General features: G+C 44.6%; 1 protein-coding gene across 1 annotated transcript in view; it reads left to right on the top strand.

The window, feature by feature from the left end:
• Nucleotides 1–25,162, top strand: part of ARHGAP10 (Rho GTPase activating protein 10) — a 280,473-nt gene that overhangs the window by 109,916 nt on the left and 145,395 nt on the right. The window contains exons 6-10 of the mRNA XM_036240821.1: nucleotides 3,706–3,816; nucleotides 5,877–5,981; nucleotides 9,088–9,217; nucleotides 12,790–12,896; nucleotides 14,770–14,864. Of these exons, the coding sequence (XP_036096714.1) occupies nucleotides 3,706–3,816; nucleotides 5,877–5,981; nucleotides 9,088–9,217; nucleotides 12,790–12,896; nucleotides 14,770–14,864 (548 nt within the window). The remainder of the gene's footprint in view (nucleotides 1–3,705; nucleotides 3,817–5,876; nucleotides 5,982–9,087; nucleotides 9,218–12,789; nucleotides 12,897–14,769; nucleotides 14,865–25,162) is intronic.

Genomic DNA, 25,162 nt, shown 5'->3' with positions numbered 1-25,162 from the left:
TCGTTACAGACTGTGTGTGGTCACTTTGACATCACCCACATGTCACACTTTCCTTTGTCTCTTTAATACCATTGACTGATATTTGGGTGGCATTTGACGGTTTGGAAAAGAGAAAGAAGCTTTTCTATCACTTAATCCTCATGACAATACCGTAGGTAGGTGGGGCTCCCCCGTTCTCCTTGTTCCATATTATGGAGAAAATTGCAAATGGTCACACCTGCTCCTCATCTCTTTGCCGCTGCCAATTGTGAAAGGACAGCTGTGGTTTATACAGGCTCTTTTTAGCCCCCCTCCCCCCCATTTCCAGGTATCCCGAAGGGATTGTCCTGCCCCGAGTTAATTTCCATTTCCACTTCCCTATCGAGTTGGGTATATCGTTCTAAATATTGCTCAGGCAGAATCTTTAGAGGCGTGCTTGGCCCTCTTCTCACATCCACAGCCAACCAGCCGGCGTGTCTTCAGTTTCGGAACAGATTCAGGGTGCCCGCTTCGCCCACCCCCACGACCCCGGCCCAGCTGCTGGCATCTCTCGGCAGCTCCCTGCAGAAGCCTCGTAATGCGCTCCCTGGTCCCTCCAGTGAATTCCGACAGTTTATTTTCTATACGAAACGCAGAGTGAGCCTTCTGGTCGCCCTCTCCCCCAGACCCTTCCCACAGCTCCCTGCAGAGGCCCCCACTGCGCCCACCCCACTGTGCCCACCCCACTGTGCCCACCCCACGTGGGCCGCCGTGCTCGGGCCGGCCTGGGGCAGGTGGATTCTGACTCGGGCTTTGGCACCAGATCTTACTGCCCAGTCTATTTCTAACCCGGACCCGCACTTCTTCAGATGCTTTTTCAAATACTCTCCACTCACAGGTTACCTTTTATCCAGTCTTCTCTGACCTTTCCTACCATTAACTTGCTGCATTGCCTCACAGAACCCGGGAAATTATTTACTTACGTTTACCACTTTATTGTAAAGGATGATATAAAGGATATAGGTGAAGAGCCAGATCAAGACGTACTAGGCCAGGTCTGGAAGGGGCCCAGGTATAGAAATTCCTGTCACCAACATAGAAGCTCATCAGCTCTTAAGAGTTTTATGAATCTGTCCCGCCCCCTCCCCACCCCATTCCTTCCCCAGAGGTGTGGGCGGGGCTGAAGTTCCAACCCTTTGATCACTTGGTCTTTCTCCAGCTGTCTAGGGGCCTCACCTCATTCCCTCCTTAGCATAATCTCAGGTGTGCTCTGCAGGGGCTGCTGTGTATGCGAAACAACACTCCCACCACTCAGGAAGTTTTGTGGGTTTGAGATTTGTTCTAGGAACCTGGGGCACAGACCAGATATATTATTACACCACATATAGTAACTGCCTTTTAGACTTGAGCAAGCTGAGGAGGATGCTGCTAGGTATAATTGGCTGTTGGTGGCATTGTTGTAAACTGTGGGCTACTGGCAATGTCAGGGTACTTTAATGTCAGGGTGATTTAATCGCACGGCACACGGTCCGGAAGCTCCGAACAGTCGGAACATCGGGCATGTGGCTAGCAGTGGACTGGAAATGCTGGGGTGATTGCAGTATCCCCAGCAACCAGGAGGGAGAACCAACTTGCTAAATCTGACCCTCGTATAGTTCTCTTGTAGGACATTTTCCAATAACAATGATATGAAGAAGCTACTCATAGTGCCTTATATCTTTATTTTGTTAAATACTCAACAAAATTACATTGCTTTTTGCTGGGAGTTGTGCCTGTTAACTGCTGGTGACTGAACTATCAAACTCTGGTTTTTAGAGGCATAAACATATCGTGATTCCAAGTGTTAGGTAGAAGTTCTCATTTTGGCTTAGTAACACTCATTTTTATATTTAAATATTATTTTGCTTAAAAACATAACCTGATGCTAAAAAGTTTTTATTATTACGTTAAATACTTTTTTTCCCCTCCACAAAAATTAAAAAAAATTATTCTGGTAAAATACACAAAATATAAAATTTATGACTTGAAGTATTTCCAAGTGTACAGTTCAGCGGCATTGAGTACATTCACATGGTTGCCAGCTCTTACCATCCGTGTCCAGAACCCATTTTCTCCACCCCCTGCCCCTGGCAAGCACCATTCTATTTCTGTGTCTCTTAATTTGACTCTTCCAGGTCCTCATAAGTGGAATTGTATGGTATTTATCCTTTTGTAACTTGCTTATTTCACAAAGCAAAAATGTCCTCAAGGTTCATCCATGTAGCATGTGTCATTTTCTTCCATTTTTGAGGCTGAAAAACACTCCATTTTGTGTAAACACCACATTGTATTTATCCATCTGTCTCTTGGTGGACACCTGGATAGCTTTCACATTTCAGCTCTTGTACATAATGCTGCAATGAACATGGGTGTACAGATATCTATTGAGACTCCATTTTCAGTTCTTTTGGGTATATGCCTAGAAGTAGAATTGCTGGATCATCTGGTAGTTCTGTTTTAAATTTTTTTGGAGACGTGCCATACTGTTTTCCATCGTAGCTGCATCATTTTACATTCCCACCAAAAGTGCACAGGGGTTCCCGTTTCTCCACATTCTTTCCAACACTAATTTCCTGTATTTCTGATCATAGCCCTCCTGATGGGTGTGAAGTGGGAACTCACGGTTTTCATTTATTTGTATTTCCCTAATGATTGGTGAGGTTGAGCATCCTTTCATGTACTTGTTGCCATTTGTATATCTGTTTTTGGAAACATGTCTAGGTAAATGATTTTAGAAGTTAAGATTAGCCACATTAGGACGTGTATCACCTGGTGGCGTAGGAATGGGTTCTAGGACCGGAGTTCGCTGTCCCTCTGCGGAACTGCGCTCCGCTCCCATTTCTTTCTGGTTCGACAGGAGAAGCTGAAACCGGTTCTAGGGGTAGTGCCCTGCCCCCCTGGTGCCTGTTCACGCCCAGGGCCGGAGCACGACCGAGTGCGGTGGGCTTCCAGCCCTGGCCGCCTTAGGGAGCCGGGCCCCCAAGGTGTTGGATCACTGCCCTCCCGCACCTGCTGCCTTTGTGGACGCACACGGAGCCTCTTCCTGGCCATCCTGGAGAGGTGTGCATGTGCATACTGTCTGTGAGACTTGACTTATGTGTTCAGCCTTGGGTGTCAGCTGTTTGGGTTTTTCCTGAAGACCTTGACTGTGTCATCATCAGGGCTTCAGGGTCAACCTCATCCCATAGACCAGGGCTGGCAAACTGTGTCTGCAAAGACTCAGATAGCAAATATTTTGGACTCTTGCAGACCATGAGTCCCTGTTGAAACCTACTCAGGTCTGCTGTGGTAGCAGGAAAGCAGCCATCCCTGAGTGGCACATACACGAAATGTCATAACTATGTTCCAGTTCAGCTTTACGCAGAAAACACAGGCAGTGGGCCATGCTTGACCTGTGGACCAGAGTTTTGCAGATCTCTGATCAAGTTTCACTCCTTGCCATCTCTAAGTTTTTATTTTTTAATTAAAAAAAATTTTTTTTTTTTATTGATTTGAGAGAGAGGGAGAGAGAGAAACACCGATGAGAGAGAACATCAATTGGCCACCTCCTGCATGCCCCCCACTGGGGATCAGGCCCACAACCTGGGCATGAGCCCTGACCGGGAATTGAACTCACGATCTCTTGGTGCATGGGTCGACACCCAACCACTGAGCCACACCGGCAGGGCACCATCTCTAATTCGACTTCCCTCGATTATTTGAACGCAGGCAGACATCCAAGTGGAGCAAAACCGGCAGCACTTTTATGAACTGTCTCTCGAATATGTATGCAAGCTGCAGGAAATCCAAGAAAGAAAGAAGTTTGAATTCGTGGAACCCGTAAGTATTGCAGCTGATGGTCGACTGGTGTGGTGTGGTGCAGTGGTTTCCATTCTAGCTTTAATGGGCGCCTTCCAGAGGCTGCAGGGCACACACATGAAGGAAGACATCACAGCCTGTGAAGGGTGGGTGTACAGCCGTGAAGTCAGGAGTCACCCACACACCTGTGGTTCTCAGCCTCAGGTGCACAGCGACTCGTAATGGACATTGTTTCTAACATGTCCAATGGACATGGTTTCGAAGACTCGGCAATTTCACTGTTAATGAAAATCCCTGTGGAAGAAGTGATATTGGAATGCGAGTGAGAGTGATAATCTTCACTCTACTCAAGTTTGTTTGCAAAGCAAGCACACCAGTGCAAAGCAGGTACACCAATGCAAACTTGGGTACTTTTTTTTTTTTTCCAGAGAGTGGGAGGGAGAGAGGGAGGAAGAGATAGAGTGAAACATCAATGTGAAAGAGATACACTGAGTGGTTGCCACCCACACAACCCCAACTAGGGCCGGGGACAAACTGCAACTGAGGTACGTGCCCTTAGCGGGAACCGAACCCGGGCCTCTTTGGTCCGTGGGCCAACGCTCTAACTGCTGAGCCAAACCGGCCAGGGCAAAACCTGGGTACTTTCAATAATTATTGGTAACACGCTATTTCTAATACAAGTTATGATGCCATTGGCCACCTAAGTTAAGAACCAGTTTGTGGAACATTTGAAACTACTTTGTGAGTTATTCTGACATTGTCTTATACTTAGTGTAGAAACACGAGTTTTGTTTGTGCTTCTAGTTCTAATAGCGTCAGCACTTAGTGTTTATGCACATACATGAATGTATTTATCTTCTGAATCAAAATGTAAAGTGTATTTCATACTGTGGGTGTTAGCAAAAAATACCAAGAAACACTGGAATTTGATTTTTAATGTTAATTTTAATGTAGATGTCTTTGTGTCTGATTAAAAAGACAGCTTCATTGGTATAAAATTCACTTGCCCTTACTATTTACTCATTGTGTATATAATTTTGAGAAACAAAAGATCGATGATTAATTAAAAATTGGCATTCATGGATGCTGTGGTCCAGTTGGAGTGATAGAATTAACCCACGTTAGAGAAAATGTTTTCTTAAAGCTTTCTTTTTATGTGAAACAATGGGCGACATTTATTGAGTATTTACGATGCTCAGTCATTGTTCAAGTCAGTGTCCCAAGTCCTTTCTTGTGATCCTGCATTTTATTCCGCAGAATAGCTCCATGCGGAGTTATTTTCACGATCTCAGCAAATGAGCAGATTGAAGTAGAGAAAGTTTCAGTAGTTTGCCCCAGGTCTCCTAACAGGGCTGAGATTGGGAACTGACCCCTCGTGGCCACTTGATGTCAGAGTCCGAAGTTCCTCACCATTCACTGGGTGACATTCTGAAGTAAATGAATTTCAAGGTTTCCTTAACTCTCACCTGAAACCACTTTTACTCACTTCAGATTTACTCACATGTGGGGCAGAAGCAGCTGCCTTCTAATTGAGAGGGGGAGGTGGAGAGTTGTTAGAAAACTCAGGGCTTAATTACTGCCCTGCCTCTGCCCCCCTCGGCCCCCCTCGGCCCCCCTCGGCCCCTCTCTGCCCCCCTCTGGCCCCCTCTGGCCCCCTCTGGCCCCCTCTCTGCCCAGTGTCTGAATGTCCTTTGGACAAAGCAGGTTGTACTACACTGGTTGTCATTTAGCTCTCTGATGCTGTGATTTCACGTTCCTTACAGATTCTGTCAACCCACAGTGATAAAATTTTAATTATAAATGGATATAGCAATTCTCTTGATTAAAAAGAATACATGTATGGTGTAGAATTCCATTTCTCCTACACATTGTGCTAGAAAAGTTGTCTAATGGCTCTAATATTTAAGGAAAAATAACAGACCCTTTTAAAGGGCAAATTAATAAGTGCAGTTAGATTGATTTCAGTTCTAGTGATGTCCTTTTAATTAATTTATTTCAGTAGGATCACAGTGAGATAGAAGGAAATAAGTGACTTTTTATTCTTTTTTGGTGCTAATGTCACTCTTTCTTTTTTGTCTTAGATGCTGTCATTTTTTCAGGGAATGTTTACTTTCTATCATCAGGGCCATGAACTTGCCAAAGATTTCAATCACTACAAAATGGAACTACAGATCAACATTCAGAATGTAAGGAAATGAAAGCTTCCTGGAATTAGAAGATGTTTGAGACGTGTATTTTTGATCTATTTGTTGTAAGAAAAGTTTTAAAACTAAGACTAGGCTGATCTGTTCGTACTGAGAAACTGAGGCTACATTGCCACCTTCTGGTCAATTAACATATAACAAACTGCTCTCCAACTAGGGGAGGCTTACGGAATTCTGCCACCTGGCGGCTCTCTTTAAAATGTCATGTAATTAATTTTTCTCATGTTCAGAAGTCACCAAGTATGTTTTTATAATCAAGATTCACATAATTTGTTTATTTCTAATTTTTACTTTTCCAGCTTTATTGACATATAATTGCCAGACAACACTGTGTAAGTTTAAGGTCTACAGAATAATGACTTACATATGTGGCAAAATGATTACTGCAATAACTAGTTAATATCTGTCACCTCATATGATTACCAAAAAAATTTGTTTCCTTGTGATGAAAGCTTTTAGGGTCTACTCTTCTGTCAACTTTCAGATCTATCACAGAGCAGTGTTAACTCTAGTCGCCCTGTACTTTGTGGGGTAGTTCTAAGGTAATGCAGCCCTGAGCCCTCTGGTATGAAGCAGGGCAAAGACAGTTGCAGTCCAGAGTTAAAGCAGTTCAGTTGTAATGACCTAGTTTTCTTCTCTTTTACCTGTCTATCTTACTTGATGTTTATTTCCAGGTAGATGTATGGCATGAGGAGGAATTTCTTTTCTGGGGTTTAAGCCTATATTCACTAATATATTGGCTTCCTAGTGGCTGTTGGCTGTATTATTTTCCAGGCAGATGTATGCTTTCAGTAGGTCTTCGATAAGGACAACTTTATTTGTTAAACAATATGCTGTATGTGATTTTGTTCAGAAGGTGGTTGGACGTTGTTTCTCTCCATACTTGGGTCAGTTTTGGCAGTGTGCTCATGGAATAGCCATTCAGGTTCTATTTAGTATAATTTTAGGTCCTGTTAGCAATTCAGTGAGTGGATTTTGGGACAAACTCCTAGCACATAATCGAAGACACACATGCAGACGGGCAGCAGTCTCTGCTGTCTGCTGCCTTTCAGTTTCTGAACGTCTTAGAAACTGAGGATGAATGGTTCTTGTGTAGCTTTTGTTTCTACTATTTTCAGCCATAGTTCCTACAGTGGGACTGTAGATCGTGAAATCTCTTGTGTTTTGTAATTGATGTGTGCAGATTGTTTAAACAGTCAGCTGGGTTAAAGGACTAAAAGAGTAGGTCTTCTTTCCCCCATCATTCTTTTATGTAATAGAATTTAAAAATATATAACAATGTACACGTACAGATTAGTCCTAACTTAAACAATTAGCCGTGGAATGTTTAGTCTAGTGATACTGTGATTTTTCAGAATAGCTTTGCAGGCAGCCGAACACAGTGTTGTAGAAAGAATGTCACATCGTTAGTTTAGAAGATTATAATCCTGACTTTTTCCCCCTCCTCTCACTGGCTGTATAACTTGTGGAAATTCACTTTTTCTGTCTGAACCTCGCTTGTCAAGTGCAGGGCTGGCCTGAACGAGACCCTTCGAGCAGAGCCGGCTCCCTAACTGGGGGGCCAGTGTAGAGTGGGAGGGCAGGGCCCCTTTACTCAAAATGAAGCCCGGATCTTGCTTTGCCCTCCGGTAACAGGAACAAGGGCTCCTTTGGGGAAATGGCTGATTTTAGGACTGGGCCAGAGAAAAAGTATGAGATGAACCTGGGACTCCTTTCTGGATCAGAAAGTAAGGGATTACTCAGAGAATTGGGGGGCATGTCTAAAGACACAGGAGCCATAGCCCTGCTGGCCAAATTTCAGACACTTTGAACATTAACATAAATAATGAAGAGTATGGGGTAAATAGGAATGCATGTGTAGGTACACACTCCCGTCTATACAGATATGGTGTGTACATATATACGTGTGTGGGCATATACATGTGTGTGTATAAAACACATGGAAAGAAGCGAGGTTTGCGAGGAATCTCAGCCAAGTGACATAGAAGGCGAATAAGACCAGGGCGTGGTGGGTATTGAGGTAAGAAACCCTGGAGACAGAAGACATGGGAAGTGGCCATCGACACATGAGGTCCACCCGCTTTGCAGCCTTGGAAGTTCTTGTCACATAAACAGGTCTTTCAAAACCCCCTCAGCTTGGGTTGAAGTCTCTGTAGGTAAGTTTCTGCTTTATAATCTACATCTGTCAGATGCCCCACCCCCTTAAAAAAAATCTGCCGTTCTTCTGTGTGTCTGCTGTGAGGACCCTCAATGACCCCTTTCATCATAGGGAGGAGAGAGGAGAAAAATCAGTAGAACCTTTTCGTTTCTGGTCCACCGCAGTTGTGTATCAGCTGTTTTTTAGTATTAACGCAATTTTTTTTTAGTGTGGATGAAAGCATCTTCCAGACACTCACTGGTGCCGACTCCTCAGTCACCGGGGCATTGCTGCCCCCTCCCCAGTGTGTCCGTTGTCCCCGTTGCCCCCTGACAGACAGACTGGCAGGCCGCGTCTGCTGGCTTTCAGAAACGAGATCTGTCTCCCCAGCCGTCAGAGACATTATTTGTAGGTGAGCCCCCTCCCCCCCCCCCCCCTTCTTCTGAGAAGAACCGTCATTTTCCAAGTGCCGTTGCCCTGACCTGGACAAAACGATGCTCATATTTAAGGTTAAAAGAAGAATCGCGTCTTTCAGATTCTGAGCACTTGGACATATTGCTGGTGTCATAGTAGTAATGAGTCAGGCCGACTGTTGCCGAGGAGAGACGTCCCAGGTGGACACTGTGTGACCCTCATGTTTACAGTGTCTAAGTTGCAGTGGTCGTGAGAGAAGCAGGTGCCGGAATTCTCAGGTCGAAGAGCAGAGTTATTCTGGTGGTAGCAAGCTTGCGGAGTAAGTGCTCTCCAGTTACCCTGCCCGCTCTGTTGGCAGTTTCACCACGTTCTTTGCTTCCCTTTTCTCAACAGAGGCACGCTGGAAAGGCTGGGCATATTTGAGACATTTATAGAAAGACGCTGCAAATGTAATACAGTTACCCAGAGACTTATAAATGTACACGAAAAACACTCACGCGACAACTCACACCTCGCACGTGTTTGTGTCCCTGTCAGACGCGGAATCGGTTCGAGGGAACGAGGTCGGAGGTGGAGGAGCTGATGAACAAGATCCGACAGAATCCCAAGGACCACAAGCGGGCAAGTCAGTTCACGGCAGAAGGCTACCTGTACGTGCAGGAGAAACGTAAGAGGCCGCCGCGGGCCGGTCCCTCGGGTGGTTTGGACGCCGTGCTGCGGGGCTCGGCTGTTTTGGGAGGAGTTACTCCTATCACTTGCTTTGCTTCCTCCCATCCAGAAGGTGTATTTTGCATTCTGGGGGGGAATGCATCCCTGCTCTAGGAGGGGACGGGGAGCACTGGGCTTTCCGGCCACACCCCTGGATTCTGCCCCGGCTCTGCTGAGACTTGCCCCTGAGGGAGCCGACCTGGCCCGAGGCTGAAGGAGAGGTGTGGCGGTCTCCTTTTACCTGACCCCCACCTTTATCACCACCAACACGCACACACACGTGCACACACATGTGCACACACACACACACACTCAAATATAGCTGGCCTTCAGTAACTTCAGGAGGATTGGTCCCAGGACCCCGCAGATACCAAAATGCTCCGATTCTCAAGTCCTTACATAAAGCGGGGTAAAACAGTGCATACTACAGATGCACCCCCTCCCCCAACCCCTTCCCACAACCCTACTTCTCTTTGTTGAAGTCACGAGGGATCTATTTGGCCCGGCGGTGTGGCTCAGTGGTTGAGCTTTGACCATGCACCAAGAGGTCACCAGTTCGATTCGTGGTCAGGGCACAGGCCCAGGTTGCGGGCTCGATCCCCAGCAGGGAGTGTGCAGGAGGCGGCCAATCGATGTTCTCTCTCATCAGTGTCTCTGTCTCGCTCCCTCTCCCTTCCTCTTTCTCTAAAATCAATAAAGAAAAATTATTTAAAGAGGGACCTATTTCTCTCTTTCCTTCAAATCATTTCTCTCCACAACAGTCTGAGATCGTGTGTTCTTACAACAATTATCAGGTTGATTGCACGTGGCTATCAAAGTCGTTCCTAGATGGTGTCCTGACTTATCTCACCGAGTTCTAGGTGTTGTCTCTCAGCAGCTGTTGAGTGCCTTAGCGGGCCCTTATTTTGAAGTTAAGGCACCCAGAGACCCTGACTTTGGACTGCTTGGTCTTCTTTTAACAGTGAAGCTCTTCCAGTTTACATCGTCAACTGCAGAACCTGCCTGCTAGTTAGTAGGAGGGAGGAGAATGTGAAAATATTTCTGTGTTTGCTGTTTCTTCCCCTCCCCCCTTGGTTGTAGTCAGGGTGCTTTCGTGTTCATTTCATTTGTCAGGCGGGGCGGGTTTAGCGGCGGTCAACCTGGGCAGTTCCGGAGCAGAGGTGGCCCTGAAACAGTCACGTGGCACCTGTGCTTGGAGTGGGAGGTGGTGTTCTGTGCGGTGGCAGAGGGGTGGCTCCTTTTCCACCGGCCCCTCTGATCTGGGCGTTAGTCGTCACGAAGAAGGTGGCGTGGCTGAACTCGGAGACTTCTCATGCTTTGTCTTCTGAATCTCAGTGTTGATTGGATTGGCAAGAATTAAATAAGTTTAGGATAGGGACAAGGGTGGGACAGAACTTTAGTGCCCTGTGCCACTGAAAGAGCCTATGAAGTGGAGGTGCTGTCATCCCATTTACCAGTGAGAGAAGGAAGGACGCGCCCCAGGTAGGGAGTGTCCCCGAGATCATACACCTGCTCGGGGCCGGAGGAGTTGGGCTGAGCCTGGAGTCCGGGTCGACCCTCTCCTGCGTTTCCCGCAGCTTGGATGGGTGTGAGATGTGGCATTTGCCTGTGTGGTCGGAGCTGGTAGAGCGGGTAGGGTCGTGTGGGTGTTGGGGGGATGACAGCTCAATTAGGGGGATGACCTTGCTTATATGGGGTCAGAGACTCTAAGGTTTGACTTTGTCATTTCTCAGGCATTTGGTCTAAGCTTAAGTTTTGTTTTGATTCTTAGGTGAAAATGACAGTCATGTACCATCCTCTCCTTGCAGTTTTATTCTTAGTATTGAATGAAATATCTGTGCAGTAGTTTTGTGAACTGTGGAACAAGATACGATGCCAGCTGTTGATAACAGACACACCAGGGGTTCTCTACTTCTAATCTGTGGACTAATGGTGGTCTGAGATAAGGTTTATTGTGGTCAGGAACCCCCTTCATCTCAGCCCCCCATCCCCGCCAAGATAACGTAACGCGTTTCCTGAAGCTAAATGCATTTCTTTGAAATGACTTCTTTTCCCTTTTAAGTTTGTTCTTCTTGATTTTTAGGTATAGAAGGTTGACCTGTTTGTTTTTGAAATATTGGTGATAATAGATGTTAATTGCTTTTTTAAAAACTTTTTTTCCCTTTATTAATTTTGTTAGAGAGAGAGAGAAACATTGATGAGAGAGAACATTGACTGGCCGCCTCCTGCATGCCCCCCACTGGGGATTGGGCCCACGATCTGGGCATGTGTCCTCACTGGGAATTGAACCGGTGACCTCTTGGTGCATGGGTCAACACTTAACCACTGAGCCACACCAGCACGACTGTGTTAATTGCTTTTTAAAAATGTCTTTGCTTGGTGAGAGAACCACAAAGTCACCTGTGTCGGGCCTAACTCTTGTTTACTGGCCCTTGAAATTCTAGATGCTGGGTCCCCCTGACATGGATGGACCCTTGTCTTTTAAGAGCTGGTGGTGGCAATACTGACCTAGCAAGGGGTCAGACGTGGTTCTGAGGATGTTCTGGTGCCCATGTGGACAGCTCTTCATACTTCGTGTTCTTCATGCTTCCTGGAAAACCAAATACTTACGAGTCTGTTCCCCACACTTCCTGGTGAGGCGTGGCTGTGCCGTCACCAGGAAGGGCAGCTGCAGGGCACCTACAGCAGCTGCATTTCTAGACCAGGTGCTTTTTGTGAGCACTGTGACCCTACGGTGCCTCAGGTCGAAGGCCGGCCTTGGATCCAAAATGATCGCGTTTATTGAACCGAATGCTTGAAACCCTCATGGACTTTTTTGTTGTTAATTCTCACTCGAAGATAATTTTTCCATTGATTTTTAGAGAGAGTAGAAGGTAGGGAGGGAGGGGAGAGAGAGAGAGAGAAACATCAGTATGAGAGACTTATTGATTGGTTGCCTCCTGCATGCACCCCTGAATTGGGGCCGGGGATTGAACCTGCAACCCCTTAACTCAGAATTAAACCTGAGACCCTGCGGTCTGAGGGCTGGCGCTCTAACTGCTGAGCCACACCGGCCAGGGCCCCTCATGACCTTTTTAAAAAAATATCTTACTGTTGAAAGTATTACAGATGTCCCTCCTTTTCCCCCCATTGACACCCTCCTCACCTTCACCACACTGTTGTCTGTGTCCACTGGTTACGCGTCTGTGCATGTAAGTCCTCTGGTTTATCTCTCTCCACCCCCACCCCGCTCCTAGAAACAAGCAAATGTAGTTCACAGTGAAGAGATCCATGGGTGTGAGATAACAGCCCAGTAAACTATTTGAAAGAGTCTTGAACTCACTTCTATATTGCCGAACCTCTGGGACCTCTCCTCACCTGACTCTTTGGCCTGTGTGCCCGGTTTTCCCGTCTATTCGAAGGCGCAGTCTTTGCTGATTGGTTTCCTGAGCTGCCTTACCTGCGGCTCGCTGGGCTTTTCCTCTTCGGGATGTGGCGCTGTGCACACTCTCGTATTTGTGAGGACACAGAAGGTTCTGTTTCTCGTTGCAGGGCCTGCCCCGTTTGGGTCCAGCTGGGTCAAACACTACTGCATGTACCGGAAGGCGGCCAAGAAATTCAACATGATCCCGTTCGAGCACAGATCCGGTGGGAAACTGGTGCGTGTTGGATTCTGCGCCCGTGACCTTTGGGGGCTTGTCTGCGAAAGTGTCACTTTACAGATGTTGATATTCACTGACGATACGTACATTTTATTTTATTTTTTAGGATTAAAATCTTTGAGTTGTTGTTTCTAAATAAAGCAGGCCAGAAAACAACAGTTCATGTGTTTTGACTTGACAACATGAGTTTCTATGGTCAGATTTTTTTTTTTAAGAGGAGGGTAGAATCGCCCTGGCCGGTTTGGCTCAGTGGTTAGAGCGTCGGCCTGCAGTCCAGAGAGACCCGGGTTTGGTTCCTGCTAAGGGCACGGACCTCGGTTGCAGTTTGTCCCTGGCCTTGGTTGGGGTTGTGCAGGAGGCAGCCACTCGATGTGTCCCTTTCACGGCGATGTTTCTCTCTCTCTTCCTCCCCCTCTATCTGAACAAAAATGGAAAAATGTCCTCAGGTGAGGATTAAAAAAAAAAATGAGAGAGAAGGGTAAAATCCTCTTAAAGTCACTGCTGTCGGAAGATAAAGTGAACACCTATCTAGCTTCCACGACACAGCGTTCACACGGAAGACCCGACGTGCGCACATACGTTTTATCCCCTAGTCTCCTCCTCCCTTGGAGTGAACAGCAGGACAGCTCAGGACAGCACAGAGAGACCCGGACGCCCGCCACGCGGGCTGTGGGAAAGCTGATCTGGGTGTGTCATGGATAGGAACTGGAATTAGTAGTCTGAGACAGAGGTCGTCCCACCAGCGCTGAACAGCATTGGTGACACATTGTCAGAGAGAAGTGAGTTCAGCCATTGCCGGGTCGATGGGCATAATGTTGCTTATGTGAATACAGAACTAACCCAAGTTCCTTTCTATTCACGTATTCTTTGTATCTTCCTGGAGAAAGAAATCGCAGGTGGCTCATAATACAAATGCATTTCTGTATTCATGAAATAGACACGGAAAATCAGGCGTGTGGACAAGAGGAGGAAGGGAGTCGGTCACTCTGGAAGTCTGATGGGGTTGGAGGGAGCATAAGTTTCCTTTTAGAACTAGTGCAGGTCCTAAGACACATCGGCTTGGTGAGGTTTGTGTTAGCCACCAAGTAATAAAAAATATATCTTACAGTGCAATGACTGTGACCTTTGGAGTACTTGTACATTTGGGTGTTTGTTGACTGTTACCTGGAGATCCTCCCAGTGTAGACAGTGTTCTGGCAGCGTGTAGGCAGACGTCCGCAGTTCCTCACGGGCACCTGGGCTCCGGCCTCGCCCCTGTCCCATCGCCTGCCTCTTCTTGGTGCTTTCGGAGAGGATGGTTTGGGGAGGGAAAACAATACCACGAAACATTAAGGAAAGATGCATTCGGGATGTTCACCGAGAAGACAGAAGTACGTGGATTGAGTGGTTCTAGCTTTAAATTTCAGGATAGCTGGTCTAGGGCCCTGCGTGCACTCCGAGGTGGACGTAGGTGGGATGGGAACTTGTATAGGTCTAAGTGGCCCCCTGCTGGCTATTTCAGATGGTATAATGTGACAGGAAATAAAAACAAATTCTTCTTCTTTTTAAAAGGGTACAGTAAAAGAGGAACACATACTCTAGCAGGTGGAAGTATTTAGTTTATGTTGCTTTTTCAAACTCGCGCTCATGAGGTCTTATTGGATGGCATCGTCATCAAAGCAGGACCTGGGAAACCCTAAGAAAGGGACAATGACAGAAATGGCTAAGATTCTAAACCATGTTTATATAAAGTGGTTTGGAAGGTAATATATAGGATAAAGGGACTTAACACCTTGACCCTCCTTCCCCCACACCCCTACAGTATAGGGTACCTCTGTGTGTATATGTTTATACTGTGGTTTTTGAGAGTTTTTAACATGGTTATTTGCAGGGGGATGGAGAGGTGTTCTTTTTGAGAGAATGTACCAAGAGGCATGCCGACTCCACAGACAGAAGATTTTGTTTCGATGTAGAAGTTGCTGACCGGTAAGTAATTAGAATTATTAGACTTCATGCAAGAGTCATTTGAAAAAAATGATTTAAAAAAACAGAAGTAGCCCAGCTGGTGTGGCTCAGTGGGCTGAGTGTTGTCCGGTGCACCAAGCAAGAGGTGACTGGTTTGATTCCTGGTCAGGGTACATGCCCAGGTTGTGGGCTTGATCCCCAGTAGGGGGCGTGCAGGAGGCAGCCAAGCCATGTTTCTATGTTTCTCTCACTGATGTTTCTCTCTCCCTCTCTCTCTCTTAAAAAAATGAAATGAAATGAAATAAATAAATAAAAACAACAAAAACACAGAGGTAAGTTGCAACTGAGCTTTCCAGGACCTGAAAGAATGTTATCCTGTGACATGCGCCGTCTGCGTGTCATTCACTGTGAGTTCTTTCATCTGGGTGACAGTGTTTAGCTGTGGAGGGATAGATTGGTCTTAGCTGACATTTGGAGTCATTCTAGGCAGTGGTGTCACTTAACAAATAACCTCGGAGCATTCGTGGTTGATCCAAGCCGAATAATGGGCGAAAGTAAGGAAGTGGGTGACCAAGGTAAAAGGAGGTGCTGGGACCATCGTTCAGGAGAGTGGTCTTTGTCATTGGGGGACTTCCTGTGTGCGAGGGAGGGTCTTCGACACACTCTGTTTATTAAAGGACTAGTGTGCGTGTCGTACTTTGTGACTGGCCGTTGTTTAGTTGTAAAAGAATCTTTGCCAGAGAGAAGGAAGTGAGAGAAAAGTCCACCTGTTCATATTGCTTGGTGTCTGGCGTTGATTTCTATGCCCTCCGAGAGCACCGAGGGAAATCACGGTACTCGGTTTTGTTCTGTGTTCGTGGCCGACAGGGTGGTGGTTCTCTGCGAGCCCTGGTTTTGGACACAGTGGTCTTTAAATAAGGATGTTTCATATTTGTAGAGTAAAAGTTTTAAATAGGAGAGGTTTTTTTTTAAAGCAAAAGTTCATTTCAGGTCAGGACCTAAGTAGACTAGAATAATTAATGCTTCCTCTTCCCTTAGATGATATAACTGAACCTGCAGGGTTGGTGCAGAGGGAAACTCTGTGCTTCACTTCCTCATAAATGAGCTGAAGACAGGGACAGAAAAATGTGCCCTTAAGCACTGGGATAAATTTGGCACCATCACGAAAAGAACAGGTAGCTTAATTAGTATTTTGCCAAGATTGATTTAAAAAAAAAAAATTAAGGAGAATGTCTGTACAAAAGAGGTTAAATTTCCAGCCAGTAAAGGCTAGTTTGAAACTTTAAGAAGAGACTCCAGCCCGGCCGGAGTGGCTCAGTGGTTGAGCGTCGACCCATGCACCAAGGGGTCGCTGGTTCGATTCCCGGTCAGAGCACATGTCCAAGCTGTGGGCCCGACCCCAGTGGGGGCATGCAGGAGGCAGCCAGTTGATACTCTCTCTCATCGATGTTTTTAACCGTCTCTCCCTCTCCCTTCCTCTCTCTCTGTCAAATCAATAAAGAAAAAAAATTAAAAATAAAAGACTCCAGGGTGGGACACATCTGGAGCACAGGTGTGTGCAGACACGCACAGGGACATGGATCAAGCTCTTTCTAAGGTCCAGACAGTCTTCTGAGTTCTGTGCTTTTTCTCACTTAATCGTCACCACACCTCTGTTAGGCAGATACTATCCTTCCCACTTCATGATGGAGAACTGGGGCATGTCGGGGACTTCAGTGACCTGAGGTCACGTAGCCAGGAAGTAAAAGAGCTGAGACCTGAACTCCTGTGTTCTGCCTCCAGAGCCCGGGCTCTGAACCACTTTTCACCAGCCTCAGCCTGAGCTTCACTTTGTAATTGTGACGTTTCCTACATAATTGACGAAGGTGAGTCGCTCAGACATCTGCTAGAAAACGTGCTACAGGAGGTTAATCTGATGTGTTTTGAAAGCAGGTTACTTCTAGTTCTTCATACATTGCTTTGATGCAGTTTCTGTTACTTTCACTTAGCCCTGTGTGTTCTCTAAGACTGGTCATGTCAACTGCTCTTCATCAGTCATGATCCTTACGATGACTGTAACCTCTTTCCACCCCTCACAGAGATTGGCAGGGGATAATCATGGAGTTATTTTCTTCCGTAAAGGATGATACCTGGAAGGAGACTCTCGGAGACCTTAGAGCTGATTTAGTCCAGTGGTTCAAAGTGGTTTATAGGGAGTCCTCTTTTCAAACAAAATGCTGTGCATATATGGAACAGGAAAAGGCGCTTCCATATTAAGGGGTAGGGCTGCACCCCTCCGCTTCAGGTTTCTTCCTTGTGCAGAAATCTCTGACTTCTGTCGACGCCCAGAGCTTCTCCCCAGGCTCTTGTGGCCGGAGGACCACTGATCTGGTCCAGGTGCCAGAGAAAGGCTTGCAGAGGACACGGCATCTCAGTGGGCGACTGAAGGATTATGTGGGGGCAGCTGGGGCTGAGCCCTCTGCTTCAGGCAGAGTGAAGAGCATGTGTGAAGGTCTGGAGACGAGATGGTGTGACCCATCTGAGGTTCCAGGCGACACCCAGCATCAATGGCTCGAAGAGCAGGGAGAGGGGGAGAGGAGGCTTGAAAATGGGGGCACGGACCTCACCTTGAGCTCAAGTCATTAAATGGTTTCTCAGAACTCGCTCTGGCAGAGGAAAGGTTGGGAGATGGCGAGAGGGGATGAAAGGGCCATGAGTTGGTGTGGTAGCCGCGGGAAGGGAGGCCAGGGGTTCGTTTGAGGGAGAGTTTTAGAGTTAAATTGATGTTGGAGTAGAAGGTGAAGGACTGGGAGGCTTCTGTATGGAGTAACTAGATGGTGCCGTTGACTAATAGGGAGAGTCAGGGAGGAAGAAGGATGGAGGAAGATGATGGATGCAGTTTTGGTTCAGTTGGATTGCTCTGGGACATTCAGTAAGAAACACAGTAGGATGCTGGGTATAGACTTGGCAGATTCAGCACCTTTTGACTTGGTCTTAACCTTCAACCTCTGGGAACTCTTCCATCCAGTGACTTCCATGACAGCAAACCATTCTGGGTCTTCCCAAATTCTTGGATCTCTTGATTGTTTCCTTCCTTCCATCCCCCTTCCTTTTCCTTCCTTCCCTCCCTCCCTCCCTCCCCTCCAGTCCCACCTGTCTATTCACCCGTAATTCATACTTGACACTTTCTTTTGCACCCCACTGGTTCTTCATGTTTTAGATTCTCTCTCCAGTTTCCCATTTCCCAGACCTCTTGATGTTGGAGTTCTCTGGGCTGTCCACAGCTCTTCTAACCCTGACCCTCATGTTTGTCCAGCCTCATGACTTTAAGGGTCATCCATATGTTGGTAATTCTACCTGGATCTCTTCCCTGAACTGCAGGTTCTTATATCCAGCTGCTTACTCAGTGTTGCTTCTGGGATTTCTCGTAGACATTTTGAACAGTGCCGAGGTGGGAGATGCTAATTGTTTTCTGTAAAATTTCTGAGAATTCTTGGGAAAGAAAAAAGGTATATTCTCTTTATGGGATCCAACATTTTATATAGGTATATTAATTCAATCTTATCATAGAAATACTAACATAGAAATTGTGTTTAAAAAATAGTGCATGCCAATGGTAAATATTTTTTTACAGCTCTTTGGTTAACTTGGAAAATAGCTTTCTTCATGTGGGTCTTGTTGAGTCTTTGGGATCATGCCACTTTTCAGCTGAATTACAGACTTATTTGTCTTCGGCTTCTTTTCTTATTTCTGAACAGGAAAACAGCTATTCAGAGTTGATGTTATCAGTGGGTATTGTTTATGGGGGCCCTTGGGTTCTTAACACCCCCCACTGTCAGTACGTTGCTTTTAGTCTCATTTTTGGAGTATAATCTGGAGGAGGGCAGGGCTTGTACTTTGAGGTCTTGACCCTAATTCTGGGGCATACCTAATGAAAAGTTGTTTGTTTTTTTTTATCCTCACCTGAGGACATTTTTGCATTTGTCTTCAGAGCAGGAGGGAGAGAGGGAGGAAGAGAGAGAGAGAAACATCCATGTGTGTTTTCATTCTGCTTGAAGAAAAGAAACTTAAACCCTTTCAAGTATGTGGGTATTGTAAATGGGGTTTGGTAGAGTTTCCACAGAGTTCTTACTGGGTACCTTCATAAGCAGTTGTATGGTGGATTGCACATGTTTACTCTAAATATATTGTATTTCTCCTGGTATTAATTTTTGCAGCTTTTTATTATGTTGCAAAGGAAGTCAGGTAACATTGTGACAATAGGCAGTACCTCATAAACTGCAAAGTGAAGTGTAGGCTTGCCTTTGATCTGTGTGCATGCAAATACAGAGCTTCCACTGAAGCAACTTAATTGTTGCTTGAGTTCACTGGGGATCAGGCCCACAACCTGGGCATGTGCCCTGACCGGGAATTGAACCAGCAACCTCTTGGTGCATGGGTCGATGCTCAACCACTGAGCCACACCAGCCGGGCAATTGTTGCTTGAGTTCAGATGGGATTTGGTTGCTTCTGGCAGAAAAACTCAAAGTAATCGGCTTGCATAGTATAGAAGTGTGTTTTCTCTCGTTCGGGAAGCCCAGAGGTGGTCAGAAAAGGGTTGGTGTGGTGGTTTTTGTCAGCTCCTGCTCCCCTTTGCCTTCCTAGTCCCGTTAGGCCCAAGGTGCCTGCTCCCATTTATCCCCTGGCACCATCTTGTGTTGTAGGGACACTTTCCACAGGTGGCACACACTGCTTTTGCTCGCATACCATGGGCCTAAATGGAGTTGCGTCCTTCCACCTAGTTGGAGGGAGGTTGGGAAATCGCTGCCTTTTGTTTACAAACATCCATGCACTGTTCTGATAGTCGGGGAGCCGATCACTGAGAGAGGAAGGAGGGCGGCAGCGGCGTGTGTCTGTCCAGTGAGTGATTGCTGTTCTGACTATCCATGGCTGGGTGAATGTGTGCTCCGTTCTCCTCCCCTAAATTCACTAAAGATTCCTTTTTTAGCTAAATAGTGCTTATTTTAGTACTTAACACGTGTGCTAAGAACACCACCCAAAAAGTGATAAGATAAACCCACAGATTGGGAGAAAATACTTGCAAGTCATATATGTCATAGAGCGCTTGTACAGAATATATAAAGAACTCTTGTCACTCAATAATAAAAAGGCAAATAACCCAATTAAATATGGGCAAAAGCTCTTGAGTTAGACATTTCTTCAAAGACGATATGTAAGTGGCCAATAAACACGTGAAAAGATGCTCAACATCTTAGCCATCGGGGGCACGCAGATCAAAACCACAATCAGATACCGATTCACACCCACTAGGAGGCGACAGTGAGAAAATCAGATAATGAGTGTCGATGACGATGTGGAGAAATGAAGGATTCTCTCATACACTGATGGTGGGAATTTGAAATGGAGTAACTGCTTTGGAACACAGTTGGGCAGTTCCTTAAAAAGTTAAACATCAAGTTTACCCTGTGACCCAGAAATTCTGGGTTTAGACGTAGATGTAAAAAAAATTTTTTTTTGCCTATTTCTGCATAAAAACTTGTACATGAATCTTCACACCAGCATTCATCATACTAGCCAAAAAGTAGAAACAACTCAAATGTCTACCAACTGATGAATACGATAAGATGTGGCATATCCGCCCAGTGAAATAAGACCTAGCAATAAAAAGGAATGAAGAACTAATACGTACTGCAGCGTGGATGAACCTTGAAAACGGTGTGCCAAGTGAAAGGAAATAAGCCAGTCACAAAGACCACATACTGGCTGCTTTCATGTGTATGAAACACCTAGAACAGGCAAGTCTACGCCGATGGAAAGTGGATTAGTGGCTGCCTGGGTCTGGGGTCTTGGAGGCAAGTGGAGGGTGACAGCTAACGAATCAGGGGGTTTTGAGGGGGAGGGATGATGAAAATGTTCTAACGTGAATTTTGATGATGGTTATTCAGTTCAGTGAATATCTGAAAAAGTCATTGAATTGCACACTCTAAGTAGTAAAATTTATGGTGTGAATTATATCTCAAGAAAACTAAAATAAAAAGGGAACACAGCTACAAACAAACACTTACCATAACTAAAACACAACTTTTAAATGGACTATATAAACGTTGACTCCATGCCAGCCACACTCAAATGTGTGGGCTGTGAAATGACCACTTGCTCGTTGTCGGTTGCAGAAGAATATCCTTTTCCCCGTGACCAGCTGCAAAGACTCAGAGGCTGCTTCCTTCTCTGGAGGGTGAGATGTTGTCCCCCCTAATCCAGCCTCCAACGTTTTGTTATATAATGTGCTCTTAGCTTTATTGGCATGCTTGCCACATGTCACTTTGTGCTGTGACCTCCACACATTTGCTTGATAAATAATTACTGTTCTGTGAAGTTCTCCCACACCTCACATTCAGGCACTGCTTAAAGAAAATGCTTCCCATTTTGCTGTCATTAATCTGAAGTTTCGAATATGAAATTTGGTTTGATTTTGCCCTGTTCCTGGTATATCGCTCTTGGAAGGATGGCAAGATACTTTTTACTTTTGTAATTCACCCATTTATGGGTGGATGAAGTCTCCTGTGTATTTGAAGCAATGTTTTAGAATCCCTTTACCCCAGTGAGTTTATTTAGCATCTGTGTGCATGGAACTGGACTGTTTGTCATTTTAAAAGAGTGAGTTAAACCTGACCCATGTGGCTCAGTGGATTGTGAGTCGTCCCGTGGATTGAGAGCTCCCAGTTCGATTCCCAGTCAGGGCACATGTCCAGGTTGTGGGCTCGATCCCCAGTAGGGGGTGTGCAGGAGGCAGCTGATCGATGTTTCTCTCTCACATCAATGTTTCTATCTCTTTCTCCCTTCCTCTCTCTAAAAAAATAAATAAATAAAATAAATAAAAGAGTGAGTTAAGAACATGGGACACCCATGCAATTGGACTGAATAATAAGAATGTTACTGTAGCACATAAGCTGTAGTAATATTTTAAGTATTTTATAGTGCATTTCATTTAGGCACCTAAACAGTTGTTCACTGCGTGTGGCACCGAGGATGCACGACCAAACCAGAAACTAAAAGGCCTAATCTTAAGGGAACTTCCAGACCAGGAGGGTTTACAAACACACAGCAGTTCAGGGGTCTGTTTAAGGTGCTTTGGGAACAGAGAAGCAATAGGGATGGAGTTGGCTGGGAAAGCTCACTAGGAAGATTGATTGTTAAACTGAATTTTGAAGATTTGGCACGATTTTGGGAGCTCAAAGGAAGGGAGTCCCAGCGTAAAAGGAATTATAGAATTCTTTTTTTTTTCTGCAGTAAAATAATTTTTAATATTTTAACTTTATGTAAAGTTAGATTATAATTACACATAGATCATAACATTAATAAATCAAGCACATTTTATGCATAATACATGTCAAATTTAATAGTCTCTTCATTGATTCTTTGTACTGAGAAAGGGCGTTTTCATTATCCCCCTTGTTCTTAAGACTAACGATAGGCTTTTTGTAACCTTCAACTTCTTTATTTTTTAATTTAATTTATTTTATTTTTGTTACAGATGTTTCTCCTTTTTTACCCCATTGACACCCTCCGCCCCACCCCCCGCACCCTGTCCCCTGCTTTGTTGTCCGGGTCCATTGGTTATGCACATATGCATATAAGTTCTGTGGTTTATCTCTTCCCTCCCCTCACCACCTGCTCTTCTGCGGGTTGTCAGTCTGTACCCTACTTCCACGTCTCTGGGTCTACCTTATTTTTCAGACTGTTATGTTCATTATATTCCACAAATAAGTGAGATCATGTGGATTTGTCTTTTTCTGCTTGGCTTGTTTCACTTAGGATAATACTTTCCAGGCCCCTCCATGTCATCTCAAAGAATAAGAGATCTTTCTTTCTTACAGCTGCATAGTACTCCATTGTGTATATGTACCACTGCTTTTTTATCCATTCGTCTACTGATGGACACTTGGGCTGTTTCCAGATCTTAGCTATTGTAAATAGTGCTGCTATGAACATGGGGGTACCTATATTCTTTCTGATTGGTGTTTCAGGCTTCTTAGGGTATATTCTTAGAAGTGGGGTCACTGGGTCAAATGGAAGTTCAATTTTTAATTTTTTGAGGTAACACCATATTGTTTTCCATAGTGGCTGCACCAGTCTGCATTCCTACCAGCAGTGTACTAGAGTCCCCTTTTCTCCACACCCTCACCAACACTTGTTTGATGATTTGTTGATGGTGGCCATTCTGACAGGTGTGAGGTGATACTTCATTGTTGTTTTAATTTGCATCTCTCTGATGCTTAGTGATGTTGAGCATTTCTTCATATGTCTCTTGGCCATTTGTATGTCCTGTTTGGAGAGGTGTCTATTCAGCTCCTCTGCCCATTTTTTAAATTGGGTTCTTTGTCTGCTTTTTGCTGAGTTGTATGAGCACTCTATATATTTTGGAAATTAACCCCTTATGTGATGTATCATTGGCAATTATACTGTCCCATACAGTGGGTTGCCTTTCCATTTTGATGGTTGTTTCTTTTGCTGTGCAGAAGCTTTTGAGTTTGATGTAGTCCCATGGGTTCATTTTCTCCTTTGTTTATGTTGCCTTAGGTGATGTATCAGTGAAAATTCTGCTATGTATGGTGTCCGAAATTTTGTTGCCTACATTTTCTTCTAGGATTTTTATGGATTCACGGGTCACATTTAAGTCTTTTATCCATTTTGAATTTATTTTTGTGTATAGTGTAAGTTGATGGCCTAGTTTCTTTCTTTTTTTTTTTTTTTTTTTGCATATAGCTGTCTAATTTTCCCACCACCATTTCTTAAAGAGGCTGTCTTTACTCCACTGTATGCTCTTACCACCTTTGTCAAATATTAATTGAGCATATTGCCTTGGGTCCATTTCTGGGTTCTGTATTCTGTTCCATTGGTCTGTATGCCTGTTCTTGTGCCAGGAGCAGGCTGTTTTGATTACAGTAGCTTTGTAGTATAACCTGATATCTGGTATTGTGATCTCACCTACTTTGTCCTTCTTTTTCAAGATTGATGTTGCTATTCAGGGTCTTTTTTGGTTCCTTATGAACTTTTGAAGTATTTGTTCTAGTTCTGTGAAATATGTCATTGGTATTTTGATGGGGATTGCATTGAATCTATATATAGATTGCTTTGGGTAATATGGACAGTTTAATGATGTTAATTCTTCTAATACATGAACAGGGTATGTGCTTTCACTTTTTTATATCTTCCTCTGTTTCTTTTTTCAATGTCCTGTAGTTTTCTGCAAATAGGTCCTTTACTTCTTTGGTTTAGTTTATTCCTAGGTATCTTAATTTTTTTGCCATGATGGTAAATGGGATTGTTTTTTCAGTTTCTCTTTCTGTGAGTTTATCTTGGTGTATAAGAATGCTGTCAGTTTCTTGACGTTAATTTTATATCCTGCTACTTTGCCAAATTCATTTATTAGGTCTAGAAGATTTTTGATGGAATCTTTAGGGTTTTCGATGTATAATATCATGTCATCTGCAAATAATAACAGTTTCACTTTCTCCTTACCAATTGGGATCCCTTTTATTTTTTCTTTATGTCTGATTTCTGTGGCTAAGATTTCCAGTACTATGTTAAATAAGAGTGGCAAAAGTCGGCATCCTTGTCTTGTTCCTGTTCTTAAGGGAAATGCTTTTAGTTTTTGCCCATTGAGTATGATGTTGGCTGTAGGTCTTTCATATATGGCCTTTATTATGTCGAGATATGATCCCTTTATTCCCATATTGCTGAGCGTTTTTATCAGAAATGGATGCTGGATTTTGTCGAAGGCTTTTTCAGCATCTATTGATATGATCATGTGGTTTTAATTTTTCATTTTATTTATGTGGTGTATCACATTTATTGATTTGTGAATATTGTACCCGCCTTGCATCCCTGGGATGAATCCCACTTGGTCATGGTGAATAACTTTTTTGATGTATTGCTGGATTCGATTTGCTAGTATTTTGTTCAGGATTTTGGCATCTATGTTCATCAGGGATATTGGCCTGTAGTTTTCTTTCTTTGTAGTGTCTTTTTCTGGTTTTGGAATTAGAATTATGCTGGCTTCATAAAACGAGTTTGGAAGTCTTCCTTCTTCTTGAATTTTTTGAATAGTTTGAGGAGATTGGGTGTTAGTTCTTTTTTGAATGTTTGGTAAAACTCCCCTGTGAAGCCATCCGGGACTGCGCTTTTGTTTGCTGGGAGAGTCTTGATTACCTCTTCAATTTTCTTAGTTGTTACTGGTCTGTTCAAGTTTTCTATTTGTTCCTGGTCCAGTTTGGGGAGACTCTGTGTTCCTAGAAATTTGTCCATTTCACTTAGGTTGTCAAATTTGTTGCCATAAA

This window comes from Molossus molossus, unplaced genomic scaffold (assembly GCF_014108415.1).
Source record: "Molossus molossus isolate mMolMol1 unplaced genomic scaffold, mMolMol1.p scaffold_m16_p_4, whole genome shotgun sequence".
NCBI classification, from domain to species: Eukaryota; Metazoa; Chordata; class Mammalia; order Chiroptera; family Molossidae; genus Molossus; species Molossus molossus.
This window is presented reverse-complemented; position numbering and strand designations above follow the sequence as displayed.